General features: G+C 38.7%; 7 protein-coding genes and 1 pseudogene across 12 annotated transcripts; 3 read left to right on the top strand and 5 right to left on the bottom strand.

Moving 5' to 3' along the window:
* Positions 1 to 771: 771 nt before the first annotated feature.
* LOC108817464 (pentatricopeptide repeat-containing protein At5g15300) lies at positions 772 to 3,138 on the top strand. Its single transcript, XM_056990952.1, has 2 exons — positions 772 to 2,611; positions 2,743 to 3,138. The coding sequence occupies exon 1, from the start codon at positions 939 to 941 to the stop codon at positions 2,550 to 2,552; it is 1,614 nt and encodes a 537-aa protein (XP_056846932.1). The 5' UTR covers positions 772 to 938; the 3' UTR covers positions 2,553 to 2,611; positions 2,743 to 3,138.
* A 153-nt stretch (positions 3,139 to 3,291) lies between these two features.
* Positions 3,292 to 6,627, bottom strand: LOC108817465 (RNA-binding KH domain-containing protein RCF3). Of its 6 annotated transcripts, XR_001944007.2 has the most exons (8): positions 5,808 to 6,388; positions 5,337 to 5,741; positions 5,016 to 5,273; positions 4,655 to 4,912; positions 4,492 to 4,562; positions 4,262 to 4,335; positions 3,748 to 3,811; positions 3,292 to 3,613 (listed from the first exon to the last, which is right to left on the bottom strand). XR_001944007.2 is itself a non-coding variant. In XM_018590163.2 (7 exons), exons 2-7 carry the CDS (start codon positions 6,369 to 6,371, stop codon positions 4,287 to 4,289), a joined length of 1,605 nt encoding a protein of 534 aa, XP_018445665.1. In that variant the 5' UTR covers positions 6,372 to 6,382; positions 6,489 to 6,627; the 3' UTR covers positions 3,292 to 4,286. The 6 variants fall into 6 exon arrangements, 4 of the variants coding, with proteins under 4 accessions (XP_018445665.1, XP_018445663.1, XP_056846934.1 ...); XR_008936760.1 differs by having other exon boundaries at positions 3,748 to 4,335; XM_018590163.2 differs by adding an exon at positions 6,489 to 6,627 and having other exon boundaries at positions 3,292 to 4,335; positions 5,808 to 6,382.
* A 319-nt stretch (positions 6,628 to 6,946) lies between these two features.
* LOC108817470 (uncharacterized) lies at positions 6,947 to 8,407 on the bottom strand. Its single transcript, XM_018590166.2, has 4 exons — positions 8,319 to 8,407; positions 8,118 to 8,228; positions 7,899 to 7,969; positions 6,947 to 7,283 (listed from the first exon to the last, which is right to left on the bottom strand). Exons 2-4 carry the CDS (start codon positions 8,185 to 8,187, stop codon positions 7,173 to 7,175), a joined length of 252 nt encoding a protein of 83 aa, XP_018445668.1. The 5' UTR covers positions 8,188 to 8,228; positions 8,319 to 8,407; the 3' UTR covers positions 6,947 to 7,172.
* A 923-nt stretch (positions 8,408 to 9,330) lies between these two features.
* On the top strand, positions 9,331 to 10,765 carry LOC108817467 (uncharacterized protein At5g19025). Its single transcript, XM_018590165.2, has 2 exons — positions 9,331 to 9,701; positions 9,805 to 10,765. The coding sequence occupies exon 2, from the start codon at positions 9,894 to 9,896 to the stop codon at positions 10,575 to 10,577; it is 684 nt and encodes a 227-aa protein (XP_018445667.1). The 5' UTR covers positions 9,331 to 9,701; positions 9,805 to 9,893; the 3' UTR covers positions 10,578 to 10,765.
* Positions 10,766 to 11,039: 274 nt separating this feature from the next.
* LOC108817466 (ATP-dependent zinc metalloprotease FTSH 6, chloroplastic-like) lies at positions 11,040 to 13,615 on the bottom strand (annotated as a pseudogene).
* A 1,066-nt stretch (positions 13,616 to 14,681) lies between these two features.
* On the bottom strand, positions 14,682 to 16,240 carry LOC130497782 (putative F-box protein At3g23420). The gene has a single exon (XM_056990955.1). The coding sequence runs from the start codon at positions 15,926 to 15,928 to the stop codon at positions 14,780 to 14,782; it is 1,149 nt and encodes a 382-aa protein (XP_056846935.1). The 5' UTR covers positions 15,929 to 16,240; the 3' UTR covers positions 14,682 to 14,779.
* A 3,656-nt stretch (positions 16,241 to 19,896) lies between these two features.
* On the top strand, positions 19,897 to 20,492 carry LOC130497760 (uncharacterized). Its single transcript, XM_056990888.1, has 3 exons — positions 19,897 to 19,997; positions 20,141 to 20,218; positions 20,315 to 20,492. Exons 1-3 carry the CDS (start codon positions 19,897 to 19,899, stop codon positions 20,490 to 20,492), a joined length of 357 nt encoding a protein of 118 aa, XP_056846868.1.
* An 89-nt stretch (positions 20,493 to 20,581) lies between these two features.
* Positions 20,582 to 21,879, bottom strand: LOC130497761 (rho GTPase-activating protein 6-like). The gene is made up of 2 exons (XM_056990889.1): positions 20,788 to 21,879; positions 20,582 to 20,695 (listed from the first exon to the last, which is right to left on the bottom strand). Exons 1-2 carry the CDS (start codon positions 21,019 to 21,021, stop codon positions 20,582 to 20,584), a joined length of 348 nt encoding a protein of 115 aa, XP_056846869.1. The 5' UTR covers positions 21,022 to 21,879.
* Positions 21,880 to 22,089: the final 210 nt, after the last annotated feature.

Here is a 22,089-nt window from a genome sequence, read left to right on the forward strand (position 1 = left end):
AAGGAACACACCTAAGAAACAAAAAACTGAGCCTTAAATCATGCCATGTGAGAAGAAACTACTTTGCATCATGCTCTATCGGCACATCGGACTGAAAAGGTTTAAATACTTGTAGCTTGATTTGGTAGTTGGTGCAGCTTTTAAGCTGGTACATAAGAACACTTTTACAGTACAAAAATAAAAACCTTTTAACGAAACCATCATAAAATGCAAATAAAGTCGGATATAAACAAGGTCCCCTTTCGACATAATTAGAGAAAAAGACATTAGATTAGCCAAATCTCTTTTCGGTACCTTTCAATAGTGCATATGCATCACCTTGACAAACAATAGCAATCAAAGGTGTGGAAAACAAGTCTTTAATCACTACCTCAAGAAACTCTCTCAATGAAAAAAAGAAAAAGAAAATTGCTTTCTTTAATACTAAAATTCATGATAATTAAGCTCACATCCATAAGTTCGTCTTTAATCATGATCAATCAATCATATAACTCGTCTTTAATCATATTCAATCAATCATAGAAACTTTTGTACAAAACAGAGTCAGTTGTCAAAAGGACTAACCTTAATAAATGGTTTTAGAAGTGACCGACCAGTTACTTGAAAAGTCACTTTCAAAAGAGTTAAAAAAAAACAATTGAGACATGTCAGACCAAGAAGATAAGAACAAACTCACTAAAACTAGTAACTGAGAGTTTTTAGCAAAAAAAAAAAAAAAAAACTAGTAACTGAGAGAAGAACATACATTAGTGTTCCACCACCCAGTACGAGTGTTTTAACTGTCTTTTATTCACTGCTCAACAAGAAAACCAGACTAGTGTATAAACCGGTTAGCATGAATGGAAATTACATTAAATTGACTCTGATTCCGGTTCGATTTTACTAAACCGGAAATCATATATGAATACCGAGCGAAGCGGGAGAGATGCGAAACGGAGATGATCAGGAAGCAAACCAACGACCGAACCGCTACACGACGCCGACCAAAACTATGGCAGAACTGCACAAATCTCCGATCTTTGAAGCAAGTCCACGCTTTCGTGGTCATCAACGGACTAATCTCCGATCTCTCCGTTGTCGGAGAGCTAATCTACTCAGCTTCCTTATCGGTTCCCGGGGCGCTCACGTACGCACACAAGCTGTTCGACGCAATTCCCAAACTAGACGTATCCATATGCAACCACGTGATGCGCGGGTCTGCTCAGAGCATGAAACCAGGAAAGACTGTTGCTTTGTATACGGAGATGGAGAGACGAGGCGTGAGGCCTGATAGGTACACGTTTACGTTTGCACTCAAGGCCTGCTCGAGGCTTGAGTGGAGGAGTAGTGGTTTAGCGTTTCATGGGAAAGTAATGAGACATGGGTTTGCTTCCAACGAGTATGTTAAGAACGCTTTGATTCTTTTTCATGCGAACTGTGGTGATTTGGGGATTGCAAGGGAGCTTTTTGATGATTCTGCTAAAGCTCATAAGGTTGCTTGGTCTTCTTTGACCTCTGGGTATGCTAAGAGAGGGAAGATAGGTGAGGCTATTAGGTTGTTCGATGAAATGCCTGAGAAAGATCAGGTTGCTTGGAATGTGATGATTACTGGTTGTCTGAAATGTAGGGAGATGGATAGAGCGAGGGAGCTTTTTGATAAGTTTAAAGAGAAAGATGTTGTGACTTGGAACGCAATGATCTCTGGTTATGTGAACTGCGGGTGCCCTAAGGAGGGTTTAAGTATATTCAAGGAGATGAGGGATGCTGGCGAACACCCAGACGTTGTGACGGTACTGAGTTTGTTGTCTGCTTGTGCAGACTTGGGAGACTCAGAAACTGGGAGGAGAATCCATCTCTACATATTAGAAACGGCTTCTGTTTCGAGGTCCATGTATATAGGCACTCCTGTTTGGAATGCTCTGATCGACATGTATGCAAAGTGCGGAAGCATAGATAGCGCAATCCAAGTGTTCAGAGGGATGAAAGAACGGGACTTGTCGTCTTGGAACACGTTGATTGTTGGTTTGGCTTTGCATCACGCAGAGGGATCGATCGAAACGTTCGAAGAGATGCAGAGGATGAAAGTCTGGCCAAACGAGGTGACTTTCATCGGAGTTATATTAGCTTGCAGCCACTCTGGGAGAGTTGATGAAGGGCGTCAGTATTTTCGACTCATGAAGGAAACGTACAAGATTGAACCGAACATAAAGCATTATGGCTGTATGGTAGACATGTTGGGGCGAGCAGGGCTGTTAGAGGAAGCGTTCAAGTTTGTGGAGTCGATGGAGATTGAGCCCAACGCCATTGTGTGGAGGACTCTTTTAGGTGCTTGTAGGATTTATGGGAATGTGGAGTTAGGGAAGTATGCAAATGAGAAACTACTGAGCATGAGAAAAGGCGAGAGCGGTGACTATATGTTGCTCTCAAATATATATGCTTCCACAGGTGAGTGGGAGAGGGTGCAGAAAGTAAGGAAGATGTTTGATGATACAGGAGTGAAAAAACCTTCTGGATATAGCTTGATCGAGGAGGATGATGACAGATTGATGATGAATTATTTACTCTCGTCATAACCGAGTGGATACAGCTCGATCACTGTAACTTCAAGATGATACCGTTGTATAACATATAGGTAACGTGTTGAGGTTTAAAAATGCATTGTCTTGTTATCAGCTATTATGTTGATTTTCTTGAGTATGGATTTAGCATAGATTATATATACTGAAAAAGAAAATAAGATATTGTGGTAACTGTGGTGGTCAGACACACACACAACGTTTGACAGAGTAACCCGTTACATAAACAACATATACAATGGAGATGAGAAAAACAACCACAAATGCGGAGGACAGACGAGTGAAAGCTCAAGTTCATGTATTTCTTAAAGAGAAAACTCGTGGATCATGTTAAGAGCAGGTCTTTAATAGTGTTGGGAAAGAGCAATAGCCGAGAGGAGAATGAGAAGAATGAGGAGGACAACGGCGATGAAAGATCCAATCAATGATCCGGAGATACGCTCACAGAAGGAGTTGAATTGTTGACAAATAGAGAACCAGTTTGTGTTATTGTTCCCTTTGTGTGCTAAGTAGACAATAGCTGCTGTTGAGGCTGCTCCAGCAGTTAGAAGACCCAACATTGCCTCACATATGAGGTTATAAATCAAATTGAAAGCAGTAACCGTTTCATCGCAAGCAAATTGGACGTTTGTTCGTAAAGTGTGTGTTTGTAAGCCTTTGGATTAAGGTATGTTTGGACTTTTAGTGCGTCAATCACAATATTGTAGTTTATAAATGTCATTCATGGAAATGTAAGAACTTACAAAACTTTTACCGATCCAAATAAGTTTTACAAGAGACACAAAGACTGTTTCAGTAGTTCTAACTATAATTGCAGAAAAGTTGAAATAACATATAACGTCTTCTAACAATTGAACTCACCATTCAACGTTCCAGCCAGATATCAAGAGATTTCTTGGAGACAGGCAACAAAGCTGGGTGGGTGGTCAGGCAAGAAAACCGGTCACTCATAGGCCCTAAACTATACTAAGTCGAGTGTTCACCTATGGCGAAATGAACCAACCATCTAGTGATCAAAAGATAACGAGAATCTTCCAGAAATAGCAACTTTTCCTTGACTGCTGGCAGAGAAGCATATATTTGTGCAAAAAGATATAACATAGAGAAAGATAAGATGAAGAAGATATTTATATACCTTTTTCATGGGAACCAAAAGGGATCACAGATTGATGCCCACAAGTGGTTTATTTACCTGAACAATGTCTAGGCGAGAACTGTGATATATTCTCTCACTCAGTGCTTCCCCTGCATATGATCTTTAAAGAAAGGTAATATTTTTATGATAACACCTAGTCATGTTTAAGCATGCGTTTTAACATAAGTTATATATAATTCATAAAAATGGAACTACGCGGCAACCAAACTAAAGGTTTCTGAATCTGGTCCATGGAAAGATATTACAAGCAACTGGATATGGTTTTAGCGGGTAGGAAGTTGGCAGTATCAAGAGGTCACAAGCGGACAATGAAAACAAAACTTAAATAATCTCATCCAAATGTAAAGGCTTCAGCTGTGGGCTGTGGGGGTTGGCTTCAGGCTTCAGGATCTCACACTGTTTTTATTGGGACGGGGAAAAAAGGTCACAAAGGGACAAAAAAAAAAAACAGTGTATCAGAATCTGACACCCGGGACAAAGCAGATCAGATTATCTCATGAACTTGTGGGGGCTAAACTAACTTAAACATGACCTAATACAAATCATATACCTTTTTAACCACCCACCAGTAGCTTCTAATAATCATAGTTTCTTCGTCGATGGGTAGGGGAATGCCTCGATAACCTGATGACAAAACCCATGATAATAAGAGGATCAACCACCAAAATTTATAAGGCAAATGAAAAACAAAAGTATGTTTGGAACACTTGATAACCAAAGTTCTAAACGGTAAAAATACTAAACACTAGGTATAATAATGTCATAAATAAATAATCTCACCCATAACTGCCACTGCGTCCAGATGCATAACCTCCATACACTCCATATGAAGCACTACTACTACCACCAACCTACAAAAACACGTCCAGAAGAGTCATTCACAGAGAACTGATATGTTGAATCGTTGAAAACAACATGTAATGGGACCTTTAAGCAGACATACCCGCGCACCATATGGTGAATAACCTTTAGACAAACCACTTGAGCCATAACCACCACGATAGGGATTCCCGCGTTCAGGTCTTCCCCTATCTCTCCTATCATAGTCCAATCTATCACCAGCATCTGGTGCAACAGGAACATAAGGCAAGACCGGCATCAGTGTAGAAACAGTACCACCTTCCCTGTCAAATACGTTGGCTCTTAGTCTTGATGTAATCTGTATAAGAGCTTCCTTGGCAACATCAAGTTCTCCAGAAATCTGAATATTCAAAATTGCTTCTGCTGTTAGAAGCTCCACGTGAAGAGAGCTTTCAAAGTGAGAGGATTAACTGCAAAGGCACTATGTTAGTGTGAATTTTTACCTGAACCATCTCATCATCTTGAGATGCAACTTTAGGAAGATTATCCTTCCCGAGAACGCGGATGTTAGCTCTGGTCATTCTTCTCATCTCGGTTATGATAGCCCCTCCTTTACCAAGAAGACAACCAATCCTAGAACTCGACACAAGAAGGCGAGTGGTGAACGAAACAAGTCCAGAATCTCTCTCCACCTTGTCGCTGCATTTTGGTTGCAGCCGCATGGCTGCTTCTATGGTTGGGGAATACGCATCATCGAAAACCTGAAACAGATTAGACCCTGTCACAAACTGTTCTTACTCAGAAGAAAGAAAGAAAGTCAATACCTCTCTTGCTGAGATAGTTATTAAACAATCGTTTCCTTGGGTTCTAGCGCTATCAACTTTAATGGTTGCTCTAGTTTCCTGTCGAAGCTGATTGATCAGAGCACCACCTTTACCAATAACACTCGCAATGTTATCAACTGGCGAAACTAGCCGAATGTAGAAATCCGTAGCCACCGGTGGGTCGTTTCTAGGAGCTTGGTACAAAGGGCGTGCATCACTACTTCTGTATCCTCCTCCTCCATAGGGATCCATCAGCGGGGCTGCTATCCCTACAATTCGAGGACCACCGGCATGGCTCATGAGTGGAGCAGAAGCAAGAAGGCTCTGAGTACGTGAAGGATTCTCATGAAGGCGGGAGGCAATCTGTTGCAGAGCCTTCTTAACAATGACCACTTCTCCAGATATCTATAAAAATACAAAAGACATAATAAACTAAACTGAAAAAACAATATGAGAGAAGGCAACACATACCTGAATGAGCTCATCTGAACTCAAGGCACAAAGAGGCATGTTCCTATCCTTGACGATGCGAATGTGAGCACCAGTCTCACTCCTTATGTTCTGAACAACTTGGCCACCTCTCCCAAGCACACACCCAATCTGATCAGAAGGAACAAGGAGCTTCGCTGTAACTTTCTCTTCTCCACCACCATTATCATCAGCAACAACTCTATCATGGATCCTGAACAAAGCATCCTCCGCAGGAGAAAGAACCTTCTCACCAGCATTGGTCTCATCACTAGCGCTGCTGCTGCTAAAGATGGTAACCACGCGCTCATCGCATCCTGTAACCGCCTCACCTATCTTAATCTTGGCCCTAGTCTCATTCCTCAGCTGCTTGACGATGTCTCCTCCTCTCCCAATGACACTCCCAATCTTTTTAACAGGGCAGAGGTAACGGAACACAGTAGTGTCAAGAGCGTCTCTATCGCGATGTCTCCTTTTGCTTCTACTAACAACATCGTCGTCATCGTTGTTGTCAGACTGAGGACGGGACCTCTTCCAGTGGCTATCTCTATGATCCGGTGACGACATTGGACAAAAGTCTGTACCTTTCTCAATCACACGATATAAATCAAAACTATCAGAAACTTTAAAAGAAAAAAAAAAAACTAATAGCAATATGATTCCTTTCGATTCTAAAGTTGGAACCTTTGATTCTGCTGAGGGAATCGATTCTTCGGATTTGAAGGTTAGGGTTTTCGCGGAATTTTAATCGGTTTTTCAGTTGGTTTGTTCTGTTCTTCCCAGTAGTAGTATTTCAATTAAGTTTATATGATTTCAGATTTTACTAATATGCCCCCAATCTTTTAAACTATTACCATTATCGCCCCCCCTCCCCTTTATTAGTATGGTTTATCCTATTTGGGCCCTTGAGGCTATTTTGGGCCCTAATCTTGAGAGGATGTTAAGTTTTTCTTTTTCTTCATGGTATTATTTTGTGTAAATCTACATTAGCACATGTGACACAAAACCATCTAGATTTCTAAGAATAGTAAAATAGTGAGAATAATCAGAAGTTACTATAAGATATAGCACTAAGAGATAAAAAAAAAAAAATTATATGTAACCCAAGACGGTACGGTATACAATCTTGAAACGATGACAAGAAAACAACAATTCATGTGATATATTTTCAACTAGAATGGTGCTTTCCGTGCGCCACCAATCAATTTATGTTACATTTTGAATTCACAATTTCCACCACTGAGTAAAGCTTAAATAATCAAAGTATAAAAATTTAAAATTACATATTGTTATTTATTGCCAAAATATTAAGAAATCAAACTTTGTTTTTAAAAGAAACTGAAAAGAGTTTTTCATTATTTGGGAAATTTATGGAAGTGGAGGAGACTGTGGAGGAGTCGCGACGAAACCACTCCAATTGGTGTTAGACTGCGGTGGATTGTAGTCCATCAGGTCGATCATATTCCGCACAATGCCATCCTGTATTTTTCACTTGAACTATTAATGCAACATAACTATATATTATATATGTTCTGTTTGTTAGTGAAATACAACTAAAGATCTTTTATTGACTGTTTACGAGTTGGGGGTAAGTGACATGAACTTAGATCTGTACGATTTCGATAAATTATGCTTGGCAGTGGGCTACTTATATGTCTCGATGTGTTAATCTTTTTGTCTCGGTTATGATCTTTATGTTAATTAACCCATCATGAAACAAGTGGATTTACCATAGTTAACTTTGGAGCATATACAAAAGCCAAGTCCAAAACGTAAAACCAATGGTTCAGAAGTGTCTTTGAGATCTTTTTAACTTGCACTCTTTGGTATTGTTGCAACGGAAAAATGTTTAATGGACATCTTGATATTGTTTACACTAGTTATAAATGAAAAAGTACACCAAGACATAGAATCTCAAATACTATTTAACAGAAAAAAAAATCCTACGTGATATTTTGTTGGGAGAAATTTGTTCTTCTTTCTTTACATCCAATATAAGTTCATACTTATGAAGAATCGTTATTTTGTACCATTTGACTCTTTTTTTTTACCAAAATTGAATTAAGTAAACAGAAGTGGGGAGCAAAGAAGTACCTTGGAAGGAAATAGCTCAGCAGTGCTGTGAACTCCTGACAACTTTGTAGTTCGCAAGTTTCTTCCCATTGCTTTAAAATCCACAAACAAACATCATCAGGCATAATTCAAACCACAGTAAATATAAGCCTCAAGGAAAGATAAACTTTTAATATTATTCTAACAATGTGATGAAGCCGAAGAAGAAGAAGATGACATGCACTAGTTAACAGAGATTACCAGTAGAGAAGAATATAAGTAGTAAAAGAGAGGAAACAAGGAGAACTCTGAAGAAGCAAGACTGACCCATTGTTGTCTGTTCGAAGTTCTGAGGATTTTATTTATATTAAACTGTATAGAATTATTTTAATAATATGTTTAGTTATTAATCCATTCATATTCTAGTACTAAAACTTTGATAAAGAGAAAAGGGAACTTTACTTTAAGATTTTCCATTTTTCCTGGAAATTGCTTCAGCTTCAGATCCGATGAAGAAAAATTTGATTGATTGATTTACAATACTCACTTCTATATAGCTGGGTCATTATATAAAAATAACTAATAAAACTTATTTATGTCTTAAATCGCCAGAGGATTATTATGAAGCAGACTCGCACGTGTGTTTACACGTGTAACCTCCATGACTCCACGTGATGTGAACTGGAGTCGAGCTCCTCGTGTCTGCCACTACCAAAGAAGCAAAGAATATAGCGACTTTTTTTGTAAGCTATTGATTTTTCTTTTGTAAAATATATTTACTGCATAAATAACTGGTCAGCTATTTCAGTAAGTCCGTAAACTACATGAAGTTTGCCTGTTTTTCTGATAATACAAGACTCCATTTCTCATAAAGTAAGGCACTTAGGGTATATGTGGACGAGGTTTGGCAAGTATGGACTTTGGAATATGAAAACAAAATGTATGGTGGGTTATTGGAAAGGAAACAAGAAAGAAACCAAGACGCGCTGAATCTAGAAAAGAAACATCGATTTCCGTGTTTATTTTTGATTAGCTAGGGAACAAGGTTTGACTTAGGTTGAATACAATATATCATGTTATTAAAAGATCAAAATTGAAATACAGTACTAAAGTTAAAAATGGTGTTGAAGCCTGTGGGTTTTATGAAAATCTGTGCCATGCCAAAGATACTTAACAATAGGTAGGTAGCCTTTGAATGGTTGGAATGTAGCTTCGGACCTACTGACCGACCACACAGAACAAATCTGGGCTTGGTATTGGGCTTAAAAAGCGAATCTGGGCTTTAATATTAGTACTACTCACATATTATTAAAGTATTGGTTTGCTCTTCTTTTCAGACAAACCTTTAATAATGTAATGAAGCCTACGGAAGGTGAAATCTAGTAAGTAGTAGTGACCCACGAAATCAACAAAAGTATAAAAAAGTAATAAACTAAAAGATTAAATAAAACAAGTTTGATATACTATAACAACATACACCTACGCTCAAAATCTGAACGCGTGTGACTTGCTCTCTTCCTTCGTATACAACACGACCGTCCATCGTTTCGGACCGTAAAAGAGTGAAACTTTTAATGATGACGATCTGAAAAATTCTTTTCCTCTTATATATTGAATTCTCCGACACCAGATTACTTCCCTGTTCTGTCTGTTTTTAATATTTCTGATGCACTAGTTTCAACCGCGATTACGTTACCGACTTCTCCACATTCTCTTTTCTTTATTTAACATCCATCAAATGCTTCGAGGTGTATACAATTGGATTTGAAAGAAAAAAAAATTCGATTCTCGAATTCGTATGAACTAAGAGTCGAAGATTATCATCGGATTGATTTTTCAAATTCGGTAGGTTTCAATTGATTTTTTAAACGATCAGTTCTCGATCCGATCCAATTCTTCTTCTTCTAATCGTATCTGATTTGAGTTTGTTTTTTTGTCTTCCTCAAAGGAGTTGGTGGATCCATTTGATTACGATTTGATCCGAATCGGGTTTGATTTGATTCGATTCGGCTTGAGAGCTCGTGGTCGGTTTCTGAGATGGTATATCTCCAGAGCTCAATCTCCGTCGTCGAAATGGCCAACTCAGCAGATCACCACCACCACAAGCCAAGAACCAACCGTAAATCATCATCATCATCATCATCGTTATCAATCTGCTGCGACGGCGGATCTCCGTCGGCAGCGATCGACGTTCTGATCCTGATCGCAGTCGTCACGTCCTCGGGGTTCTTGATCTTTCCTTACATCAGATTCATCGCCGTCAAGTCCGTGGAGATCTTCTCCGACGTGTCTTGCCTGGTCAAGGAAGAGATTCTCCGCAACCCTGACCCGATCGTCTACGGGCTGATCGCGCTGAGCGTCTCGTGCACGGCCTTGTCTGCTTGGATGATCGTTATACTCGTGTCTGGTCGGAATAAATGCGGGAAGCCTGATTGCAGAGGGCTCGGGAAGGCTAACGCGGAGTTTGATATTCAGCTCGAGACGGAGGATTGTGTCAAGGGTGGTGGTGGTGGATCGTCGTCGTCGGGCGCGGGTGTTGTTAGCAAGAAGGGATTATTTGAGTTGCCTCGTGATCACCACCGGGAGTTGGAGGCGGAGCTGAAGAAGATGGCTCCGGTTAATGGTAGGGCGGTGCTGGTTTTTAGGGCGAAATGTGGGTGTTCGGTTGGGAGGTTGGAGGTTCCTGGTCCTAAGAAGCAGCGAAGGAAGATCAAGAAATGAAGAAATTAAATAAAAAAAAGGTTATATTGTCTTTTTGAGATAAAAGATGGTCTGATGATGACGATGATGATTATACTTTGATTAGCTTATAAACATGTTTTTTGTTTCTTTTTCTTTTGGGGTTTAGTGATTTTCACAAGAACTTCTTACTCTCCATGTGTTTAAATAAAAGACTTTTACAATGAGGATATTCGCAGAGAAAAATGGTTTCTGGTGAAGAACAAATGATTTAGATTTAGGGTTTTTGAATGTGTTTTCGTGTTTCTTGATCACTGTGCGCTTTTTGTTCTGGCTATCATGGCCAGTGATGTCAGTTACGATGAAGATGCCATTTTCATCACCAAAGCCAGTGCTTCTGTGTCTTCTTTGAGATGATGCTTCAAAGACTCTTTATTACTTTCTGAGATTTGGTCGTTATGTTTTGGTTTGCCGTCGACCATCTTCGTCCCTTCCATTCCGGCGATAATCCGATCGATAGAGTCGTCAATCTCTTCAAGGGTAATCTTCTCTCTTCCTCTTCTTCCGGCGAGAATCGCAGCTTCGTTCATGAGGTTCGCCAGGTCAACTCCACTAAAACTAGGAGTTCTCATAGCGATCATGCTCAAAGATACTTCACTGTCAAGTTTCTTGCTTTTGCTGTGAACTTTTAAGAACAAAACTTAGCTTCATCCTAAGGTGAACCTCTACATTCTGATATCTCTTAAAAAAGAAAACCAAGTAATAAGAATTTAATGAAATAAAATTATATTTTTAGATAAATAAAAAATAGTAGCAAGTATCAAAAAAATATATTCCTTTTAATATTGATAAATCCGTCAGAAAATACTAAACCCTAAACCCTAAATTCTAAACCCTAAACCTTAAATTCTAAATACTAAACCCTTCGGAAAAGCCTGAACCTTTAGGAAAATTCTATACCCTAAACTCTTAAATTTAAAACAAACTTTAAATCATAAACTAAATCATAATCCCTAAACCCTAAATCATAACCTCTAATACTAAACCCTAAATCATTAATTTCAAAATGGTTTATAGTTTAGTATTAAGAATTTATAATTTAATATTTGTCAAAAAGTTTAAGGTTTAGGGTTTCGTGTTTAGAATTTAGGGTTAATATTATGGTTTATGATTAAGGGTTTAGGGTTTAAGATTAACGATTTAGGATATAGGATTTGCCCAAGGGTTCAGGCTTTCCCCAAGGGTTTAGGGTTTAGTATTTAAAATTTAGGGTTTAGGGTTTAATATTTTCTGACGGATTTATTAATACTAAATTTTTTTTTTTGTAATTGCCACTATTTTTTATTTATCTGAAAACATAATTTTACTTCATTAAATTCTTATTACTTGATTTCCTTTTTTAAGAGATATCAAATCTCAACTAACTCATTTCTATTGGTGGGTGAATGTAGAGGTTCACATTAGGAGATGAAGCTAGGAGATGAAGCTAAGTTTTGTTCTAACTTTTAATATCTCCTCTCTTCCTCTGATATCCGATCCGGTAAACCAACGGATACCTGTTCAAACCGGTCCGGTTTGTTTTCATTTTTGAATTCATATTCACTTCAGAGATCTCAAACATAACATAGCAAAATGAAACATTCGCCTATAACTCCAAAGTATTAGTTGTTAATTTGTATATATTATTAGGTCCCCAAAGTAAATGTATGTATTTATTTTATTTTTATTTTTTTGTAACAAAATGTATGTATTGATTATTAGTAATTGGTTTAAGCCTCACTAATTTCTAAGCCGGCTCTGGTCGGTTTATATATCCAGCTTGTGGGTTAACCAAAAATTACCTGCCTATCGAATCTCCCTGGTCGGACCAAAGCAGCGTCTAGAATCTCTGGCCTGTTCGTTGCAGCTATCACGAGCACTCCGGTATTCCCCGTAAACCCGTCCATCTCGGTTAAAATCTGGTTTAGCGTCTGCTCACGTTCGTCGTTTCCACCTCCTAAACCGGTTCCTCTTATTCTGCCAACGGCATCAATCTCATCGATAAACACACCAAACAGGGTGCATTAGCCTTTGCCTTGTCGAACAAGTCTCTAACCCTAGATGCCCCTACACCAACAAACATCTCTACGAACTCCGAGCCGGACAACGAGAAAAACGGAACTCCGGCTTCTCCGGCTATGGCCTTGGCCAAGAGAGTCTTCCCTGTTCCTGGCGGTCCTGTCAGCAAGACACCTTTTGGGATTTTAGCACCCAAGGCTGAGAATTTCTCGGGTGTTTTCAAGAATTCTACTATCTCTTCAAAGTCTTGCTTGGCTTCGTCTACTCCTGCAACGTCCTCGAATGTTATCCCTGTGTTTGGCTCCATTTGAAACTTAGCTTTGCTTCTGTTACAAGAAAACATACATTAAACACTTTAAACGTAGGGTTTAATATTCGAAATTGATTATTTGAGTAGTTTACCTTCCAAGGCCAAAAGGTAAGCTGGGTCCTCTAGGGTATCTATTTGAAGAAGATGATAATAGCAGAGAGCCAAGTAAGAGCAAAGGAAACCCAAAATTCCCCAAGAAATTAAGCAAGAAAGCTCCCCAGTTCACATCTACAGGATGAGCAGCGAAGTCTACGTTCTTCTCCTTCATCTTCCTGACAAGATCAACAGGCAAACCCGGAAGGTTAACCCTAACTCTCTGGATCTTTCTTAACGCTGGATTGGAGATCTCTGCGATGGCAACAGTTCCATTCTCGAATAAGTCAACCTTCTTCACTTCATTTTCTTCCAGATGGTGCAGGAACCTCGAGTATGACATTCTGTTGGAAGCGGCTTCGATGGGAGCTTCTGGTTCAGCTTTTGCCGGATGAGCCAAAAAAGTTGCTAAAGGTGGCGTAAACCCCAAGGCAGTCATATTCAGCAGGGCTCTCTTGGTGAGTTTATGGTCTAGAGTTTTTGTCCTGATATGATGGTAATGCCTGTGGAGGTATTTGGATAAATGAGTAGGTTTTGGTAACTCTTGGGACTTGTTATTGCAGGTTGGGATGTTAGAGAGAGGGAGAGACAAAGCTGACGAAGATGCCATTTTCGTCATCAAAGCCCACGGCTTCTGTTCGTTTGGATTATGCTTCAAAGACTATATATTACGTTTTGATGTTTGGTCTTTTTGATGTTTTGGTTTGTGGGTATATTCGAGAATTTATAATATAAACAGAAAAGTTGATATGATGAGTGATGACTCAGACGAAGAGGATGTTTCTAGTTTCTTTTGTCTTCTCTAGAACATATAATTGTCTTCCCGAATGGTCCAGATTGTGTACTATGGAACAAGAAAATCTTTATATCTTAAATCTCCAGGTATATATTAAGATTGAAATAAATCATCAGTCTTGCAAAAAAAAATCTCAACCCTTGATAATTTTCAACTTTTCTCTTTTCTTTTTCTTTCAGTAGAATTTCAGTTAAACCACACACTTGGAGGGTAAAAAGGCAAACACACATGTCGAAGTTTTCTTGATCTAATCAAGAACCTACTAACATTCATGATAAAACCTTGGACCTTTTTTGAAGAACCGATCTTTATTTTTATTATTACAAGAGAAGTTCTTTACTCCGTTTACCATAAAATTATCTGCCAGAAATACAGATATGAAAAAGAACATGTTTGTATCATTAACTAGGCATGAAGTCAGAACAAAAAGCAAATTTCTACCAAGATAACTGGAAGTTCCAACCAATAAGAATCCCAATAAGCGGGATAAATGTGGAAATAAAGAACTAGGCATGAAGTCAGAACAAAAAGCAAATAATAAAAGAAACAGGAACACATTCAGAACCTACAATCTAAATCATTGTTCTTCACTAGAAACCATTTTCCCCTGCAAAATCCTCACTGTAAGGTCTTTTATATAATAAACACAAAGAGAGTAACATCATATTAGATTGTGTAAGAGATGTCGAGCACCAAAATTAGGAATGTCTATGAAATAGCGAAGCCACAAACACCAATCTTACTCCTTTACAGTGATAAAACATAAGAAAAAGAGAGGGCACTCATACAAACCTGCAGAGGTAAGAAAGGAGAGGACAGTTGGGGTCTAAGGAAGATGATGATGTGAAAACGGAAGTCAAATACGGAAAAAAGCATAAAAACAAGGACGGAAAACAAAAACTTAAAAATAGATTATGAGTATTGAGTACACTAGTCTTTCGATGAGAGGAAACAAAACAAGTAAAATAAACAGCTAGGTGGGGGGAGCTAATTAAGCTGCACTAAGCTTGGAACATATGAGCAAACAAATGCATCATAAATATTGTCTGCACATTCTCTGACATCTGCTGCTTCTTTCAAGGATCCATCTACTCCAAAGATGTAAGCTACTTCGCGAGTGGGGTTATTTATATCTGCGTCTTTATCAAAAACCACGGCGACCTTCTTCTCCTCGTCAATGAAGAAACCCGCAGATATAGGAAACTGCCACTGAGGGTGAAGGAGTTGTTTGATATTCGCTGATAAGAAAAACTTGTTGTTCCAGGACACGGCGTTAGGGTCGTCATCACCAATCTTAGTGGAGATCCAGATCTCAAACGTCAATATATTAGTGGTCTGGAATAAAACCACAAGCTGATCTTCTCCAACACTAGATAGACTGACAGTATCTTCAAAATAAGAATCAAACGGCAGAGGCAGAGGCGGCCCGAATGTCTCTCTTGTGAAATCAAAACAGGCTAACAAACCATCGCCAGATTCTACGTCTGAAGCAAACCAGTAGGTGTTTCCCTTTAAAGATAGGCCACGTTCACCATATCTTACCATCCAGGAGTTTCGAGGGTGGAGGTCAAGAATAATCCTCCACGAATCAGAACTTAAGTCGTAGATTTTGAACTCGACAAAACTAGATATAAAATCAATAAATCTCAAGACTTTATGGGACTTACTGTTACTGTCGTAACCGATAGCATACGTATACTGGTCCACTAAGTGGCAGTCGTGTGTCTGCTCGATCCACCTGGTTTGCCCCCAATAAGGGTTCCAAACCACGAGCCTGGAGTGATCATCTTTGAGAATACATAACAATAAACCGTCGCAATGAAAGATTTCACGCACATCGATTTGATCTGAACCGTCTGGGCCAATAAGCTTAGCTTCACGCTCTACTACACATGATGATTTGTTGGAAAGATTGAATCTCATCAAGAAAACCCTATAATCCATCATCATGACCACAAGACGGCCCTCCTTTGCTTCTTCTCCTAGACGATCAATGTGCTTCTTAGCGAATACGCCACATCTGGACAACTTGTTCCACTTTTTGCAAGTAGATCGGACAGGTCTCAGAGATGTCACTGGAATTCGACAGAGAACCTCCTCAGCCATATCCTTTGGGAGATCAGACATCTTCTTCATCTCAAAGACAACCCACGTCTTTAACCCAAACCTCCTTCCTTGTTAACAAGTTAAGTCAACCTTCAATTAAACAAAAAAAACAAAGCAACTTACTTGTCCTCGTTCTGTCCTGAGATTACAGATTTCTTCCGCCTCTTGATATCTATATATAACAATTGAAGACGCAGAAACTCTCAAAGGAAAAAGGAAACTGATTCGATTTTGCACAAAAAAAAAAAAGGAAACTGATTCGATTAAGACGGAAAAAAAAAACACAAACCCGAATTGATTAGGAGAGAAAAACTTTAATTTTCTTGTTTCTGACCGACAGAACAAAGTTTCACAAAAAAAAAAAAAAGACCGACAGAACCAAAATACCCAAAAATAATCCGGTTGGTTCAGGACCACTAAAATTAAATTCATAAACCCAAACATCTTATCTAATTTGGGCCGATTCAAGGCTTGGGCAGCACAAAATAAATTGAGAATTGTACAAGAATTTTTTTTATTCTTATTGTATTTAAATTTGATTTAGTTAATCATAAAAATTTTACTATAATTTCACCAATTAAATTGATATTTAACAAATAAAATAGACCTTTTTAATTACTAAAATAACACTAATTTTTTTGATGTCAAAAAAAAAAAAAAAAAACACTAATTTTTTAGACCTATGGACCCATGGCATTTGCCCATGTTGCCATGGGTCAAAGCCGGCACTGCGTAAAAGGAACCGTTGAAAATACACGGTTGGCACAATAATGAAAGTGTGTACTACAGACCTCGCTGCCTGGCGTAACCATAGTGGACGTGCAACCATTGACACCTCCTTACCAGATAGCACACAGAGCCCAAAATATCCCATTTGAAAGAGCCGACGTAGAGAAAGAGTACCAACGCAAGTTGAAGTTAGGGTTTTGCCAAGCGTCACGTTGATAAATCTTAGTGAAAGAACAACCGGAGAAACCACAATACTCACGATCAAATCCCAGTTGATGCTGCACTTATTATTATCTCCTTCTACAAAGAAAATATGGCGATACAAGAAAAGATGTCGTTGGTCATGGTGTAAATTCGGGACATCTGTTGCGGCTTCAACAATGACTATTATATCAAAGAAACCCATCACCGCTTCCAAACAAAGCCCTTGTTTGTACTGTGCGCCTCTTAGAACATAAATGTCTTCCTCCATGTGACAGATGACAAGAGGTAAGTGAGTCAATGATGGTGGAAAAATAACAGAGGCGTTACTTCGAACATATAACTGACGGCGAAAGCAAAACAGCTTTCTTGATTTCCAAGAAACTTCATTCCCAAATGTATTTGTCAAGGACGTACAGTCGAAACTCATTTGCGGATCACAGACAGCTGATGTTTCCCCTTTACACCTTCCACACTGTAGACTACTTGGAAATGATAATTCTGAGAATTCTTGAGAAAGAATTATAAAGCTCTCACGAGCCCATAGTGACCACATACATTTTCTTTTCCCTTTTTCATCAAAGAAAAAGACCACATGAGAACCACAATGACGCATAAATCGCCCAACAGAAGCGGCAAACCAGAAAGCATGTTCTTCCATTGACCTTACGAACAATGCTAGAGAACGTGACAAGATGATCCACCCGCCACTCACATTACGCCTCAGGCCATTCAGAGAGAAAATTTCATGGTGGAAAAGAGTAGGTACCCAGAAGTGATTTGAGTGCATTACAGCCTCCAGACCCAACTGAAAACGAAGGGCAACAAGACATGCTCGTTGAAGAACACTGTCATGAACCTGTGGTGCAAGTATCCAGGATGATTTTGACTCACTCGTGATCTGAACATCACATCCGAAAGTTGAGTGAAAACAGAGCACCACCAAATTGTTTGATCCTGATTCTTCAGTCTTTTGATGCCAAGAAGGGAGGGGCTGCTCGTAATCAGTATCAAGGGTGGTTGGTTCATTCGCAAAACTAGGAGCACATGTGATGCAGCGCAAGCTACGATAACACAATGAATCCTATTTAGTCTGAGAATACCTAGGATCAAAGTCTTCTTGATTCGTTGAGAACTCTCGAGTTCTAGCCGTAACAAGGAAATAAAAGGGTTTCAAACCTCTCTTTATAAAATATCAATATCAATAATCTCCATACAAACGTAAGCCTAGACGGCTATATATAATAAAACCCAAAAACCCTAAATAATAAAGATAATTATCAAAACTAATTAATAAAATAAATAATAAGATATTTGTAAATATTCCAAATATCTATCTACATCATTCTCTCCGGGTTGGAGAAGATTCGTCCTCGAATCTTGATCGTAGTCTTCGAATCCAAAACGTTTTCCCATGAAAACTCTTCCTCGAATCTTCAATAGCATGTTTTGCACGATCTTTGCACGGATTTGCTTGTAACTCGAATCTTCATAAATCCGTTTTTGCACAAAATTTGCACGTAACAAATTATTAAAATTCTGCACAAAATCTTCATCAATATGATTCTGCCCTAACTTTGCACGAAACTCGTCCTGCACAGACTTTACACAGAAATCGTCTCGCCCGAATTTTGCACGGACAACACATACATCATCTTCATAGATATCGTAGATCGGATCACCATAAATCTCTCGATAGATCTCATGGTTCTCTTCTCTCTCAACAAAAGGACTTTCGTCCAGGATATGGTAGATGCTAATACTCACCATGACATCCAGAATTGTTCTTCGATTGAGAAACCAAAGAAACCTGGCTCTGATACCAATCTGATGCAGCGCAAGCTACGATAACACAATGAATCCTATTTAGTCTGAGAATACCTAGGATCAAAGTCTTCTTGATTCGTTGAGAACTCTCGAGTTCTAGCCGTAACAAGGAAATAAAAGGGTTTCAAACCTCTTTTTATAAAATATCAATATCAATAATCTCCATACAAACGTAAGCCTAGACGGCTATATATAATAAAACCCAAAAACCCTAAATAATAAAGATAATTATCAAAACTAATTAATAAAATAAATAATAAGATATTTGTAAATATTCCAAATATCTATCTACATCAATATGCTTCACAACAACCTAGAACATAACTTCTTTTCTCTTCTTCCTCTTCTTTATTATAATCAGGAAAAGACAAATAAAACTGCTTTGTCATATTGATTTGTGTGAGATTCCTTCGTTTGCCATTGTTAACCAAATAAGCATCACATTCTTTTGTTGATGAAAATATACGACCCCTAATCTTGAACATGGATATTGGCGTGCCGTGTGATGACCACTTCCGAAACGTCAAATGATTTTGTGTATATTCTGGTGTTTCTGCACACAAAGTGGCAAAGCTTAAGTGATGAAAGATGGGCTGCCCTATTCTTGAAAGGATTATTGTCGAATGTCTAGCATCCTCGTAACTCCTAACCGATATTTCTCCATCTTTAACAGGGAAGCCGCGCTCGTCTTCATAGACGTCAAAAACAGGTTCACCATATTTATCGATTTCACTGTAGAGATTTTCTTCCCTTTGAGAAAAGGGACATGGTTGCTCCTTGTCCATTCGCAAGAGCAGATCTCCATAACTCGTAACTGATACTTCTTCATCATTAACACAGAAAACATGCTCATCATCATATACGTCAAAAACAGGTTCACCCAAAATTTCAATCTCCTTGTAGGAATTTTCTTCGCATTGAGAAAACAGATCTGGAAGTGATATGCTGCTGCTTTGATCCATTGAGACGAGAAAGTTGAAACAAAAAAATTTCCGGACAGGAACGTGAAGACAAGGAAGATGAACTGAAAAGTTCTAGGGTTTATATTCAATAATCAAAAGTTAATCTTTACAAAGCTATCGACCATCCTATTTATAATATACAGAGATCGTATCTTCTTCTAACTAATCTACAAAGATTTAATATTATCTTTAAATACAAAAATCTAAACAACTATATCTGCTTGACAAACACGTAAAGCCCAATAAACGTGTTTGTTGTTATAAGGCCAAAGCCATAAGATGCGCTGCATCAGAGCATGGTTCGGTAAAAGACAGAGGAGGAACTTGAGGATCTCGAGGACGAGAAAGATCTTGATGATGATCGCTTCCTCGAAGAATACGTACAGGGTTGCATATCTTGGTGGATCTTATGTAACTCGCTAGCATTTGTCAAGTTCTGAAACTTATAAGAAAAGAGTACGACTTTACTTCGATGTGGTTCATGGGTTACGTTAAACAAGCTTCATGTTTGATGGTTTGATAGGAAGAAGAGGTTGGCGGAGCTGAGAGAAGCTGCTAAAGTCAGAAGGTTATGCAAGCTTCTGCTCAAGTTTGGGTTGTTGTATACTTTTATAATATTCGTGAACTATTATGATTTGGTTTTTGAAGCTTGAAAAAAAACTGAACTTATGTTCATTTTTCTTGTTTAATCTGATAGGATCGCAGAGTGTGGATTGTTATTGGGTTGTCTAGAAGAATTGGCTAGCAGATACCCGAGGACGAAGTTTGTTAAGATTATATCAACTGGTTGTATTCCCAACTACCCTGATTGCAATCTCCCTACCTTGCTTGTGTCCCATATCATGGTGCTGTTAAAGGAACTCATGTGGGCTTGAAGAGCGTCGGCCGTAGGTGCACCCTGAGAGTAAGTTTAAAACCCTTGTTTGTTTATGATGTCTGGTTCTGCCCAGTTGTGTGTTGATAACTACATCATGGTCTTATCTCTAACCTCTATGTCCTCTTCATCACTTGATTTCTCAGGCCCACTCTCGCCAATATGGGAATCAGTAGAAGTGGAGCATCTTTGGAGACCTTCATCCTACAAACAATAGTTGAGGAATATAGTATTGTTTTGTGTGGCACTGGCACCAGATATATAAATTAAATGACAGGATGGCATATGATCTTTACATTGATCATGTTCCCATAGTCTTCCAAAAGGGATGTGACAATGGCTTGAGCATTATTGGCAGCATTAGCGGCAGCAAGAAGTTGGGCAGAGTTATCTTCTAGAGCGTCAAAACCTCCTTCGAGATCACATTCTCCAGCCAGTAGAGGACGCAGAAGCAATGGTGACATACAAGCAGCTACAGCAGATGACGTCATCCGGTTCTCACGGGAATGACAAGTGATTGTATGCATCATCTTTAGAATCCTACAGAACAAAACCCATACTGAGAATAAAGTTGTTTAAAGTAACCAAAACATTAAACTTCCAAGTAGGTTTCCATGAGAGCATACCGCAGTAGTAGTCGCCTGTTTGGCTCTGGGAATGTTTCAACTAGCAGAGCGCAGTGACTTAACTCGAGTTTCTTTATGATCGATTTCTACAGAAAAAGGTTTTACAAAAAACGAGTTATATACACAAACATAAACGAAAGTAGAAACATAGATTTTCATATACAAAAAAAAGACTTTACTATAAGCTTGTGAAACAGGAGGTTTGCTGATGGGCTTACCACATCAGAGACGATGAGAAGAACTCTACTGTTCTGAGTCTTGCTCTTGACAATGTGCATTGTGCACAAAGGCTAGAGGTAGAGACAAGACGAGGTAAGAACCTGTTTGATTAACCAAACCTAAGGCAAAAACACTTTTAAGAATTGATCCAGGCGTTACGTACCAAAGAAACAGGTAAAGGAGTTTGAAAATAGGTTGGAAGTGAGTCTAAAAGAATCAAAACCACATACGTTCACGCTGGACGATCGCTGTATTCGGCGTGGAACCGTATGAATTGAGTAAAGAAAGGCAGAGTTTCATTAGTGGTTGCTATGAGGATTGCACTAGTTATGGTGTTGAAAAAGGCAATAATCCTGAGGATAAATTCCAGAATCGCAATTCTTCTGCTCATCAAACCTCTAGCTTTGCTTGTTTCCACGATTTCAGCCTGACCTGACTTCATTTTCTTCTTGAAAGTGTTTAGGTTTCTTGCACAGAAACTTAGGGTTATGTTGCGTTTCTTGAGACGTAAGAATAATATGGTGTGAGAGTTTGGTGAGTGTTACGAGCAATCACTCTGGTGTTGTATATATACTGCATGGATTTGGGACATGTAGTGGTTATGAGAATTGATAAGGTCATTTGTACTTGCTAAAGGTATCCCTCCCTTTTTTTGTATAATATTTATAATATAATTTCTTCAGACACTCTTTATAAGTAACAACCAATTGAGACGCAATGATGTTGGTGGTCGTTGTTACGTTTCCCGTTGGA

This window comes from Raphanus sativus, chromosome 7 (genome assembly GCF_000801105.2).
Source record: "Raphanus sativus cultivar WK10039 chromosome 7, ASM80110v3, whole genome shotgun sequence".
Lineage (NCBI taxonomy): Eukaryota > Viridiplantae > Streptophyta > Magnoliopsida > Brassicales > Brassicaceae > Raphanus > Raphanus sativus.

Excerpts from the sequence above, each read along its gene's own strand:
- LOC108817464 (XM_056990952.1), top strand. The coding sequence starts at position 939 with ATGATCAGGAAGCAAACCAACGACCGAACCGCTACACGACGCCGACCA.
- LOC108817465 (XM_018590163.2), bottom strand. The coding sequence starts at position 6,371 with ATGTCGTCACCGGATCATAGAGATAGCCACTGGAAGAGGTCCCGTCCT. Across the intron at positions 5,274-5,336 it reads TAACTATCTCAGCAAGAGAG|GTTTTCGATGATGCGTATTC; the intron begins GTATTGACTTTC and ends AATCTGTTTCAG. Across the intron at positions 4,913-5,015 it reads AAGATGATGAGATGGTTCAG|ATTTCTGGAGAACTTGATGT; the intron begins GTAAAAATTCAC and ends TTGAATATTCAG.
- LOC108817470 (XM_018590166.2), bottom strand. The coding sequence starts at position 8,187 with ATGGGTCAGTCTTGCTTCTTCAGAGTTCTCCTTGTTTCCTCTCTTTTA. Across the intron at positions 7,970-8,117 it reads ACTTATATTCTTCTCTACTG|CAATGGGAAGAAACTTGCGA; the intron begins GTAATCTCTGTT and ends TGGATTTTAAAG. Across the intron at positions 7,284-7,898 it reads CTGAGCTATTTCCTTCCAAG|GATGGCATTGTGCGGAATAT; the intron begins GTACTTCTTTGC and ends TGAAAAATACAG.
- LOC108817467 (XM_018590165.2), top strand. The coding sequence starts at position 9,894 with ATGGTATATCTCCAGAGCTCAATCTCCGTCGTCGAAATGGCCAACTCA.
- LOC130497782 (XM_056990955.1), bottom strand. The coding sequence starts at position 15,928 with ATGAAGAAGATGTCTGATCTCCCAAAGGATATGGCTGAGGAGGTTCTC.
- LOC130497760 (XM_056990888.1), top strand. The coding sequence starts at position 19,897 with ATGCGCTGCATCAGAGCATGGTTCGGTAAAAGACAGAGGAGGAACTTG. Across the intron at positions 19,998-20,140 it reads ATCGCTTCCTCGAAGAATAC|GAAGAAGAGGTTGGCGGAGC; the intron begins GTACAGGGTTGC and ends ATGGTTTGATAG. Across the intron at positions 20,219-20,314 it reads CTGCTCAAGTTTGGGTTGTT|GATCGCAGAGTGTGGATTGT; the intron begins GTATACTTTTAT and ends TTAATCTGATAG.
- LOC130497761 (XM_056990889.1), bottom strand. The coding sequence starts at position 21,021 with ATGATGCATACAATCACTTGTCATTCCCGTGAGAACCGGATGACGTCA. Across the intron at positions 20,696-20,787 it reads ACTATGGGAACATGATCAAT|GATGAAGGTCTCCAAAGATG; the intron begins GTAAAGATCATA and ends TATTGTTTGTAG.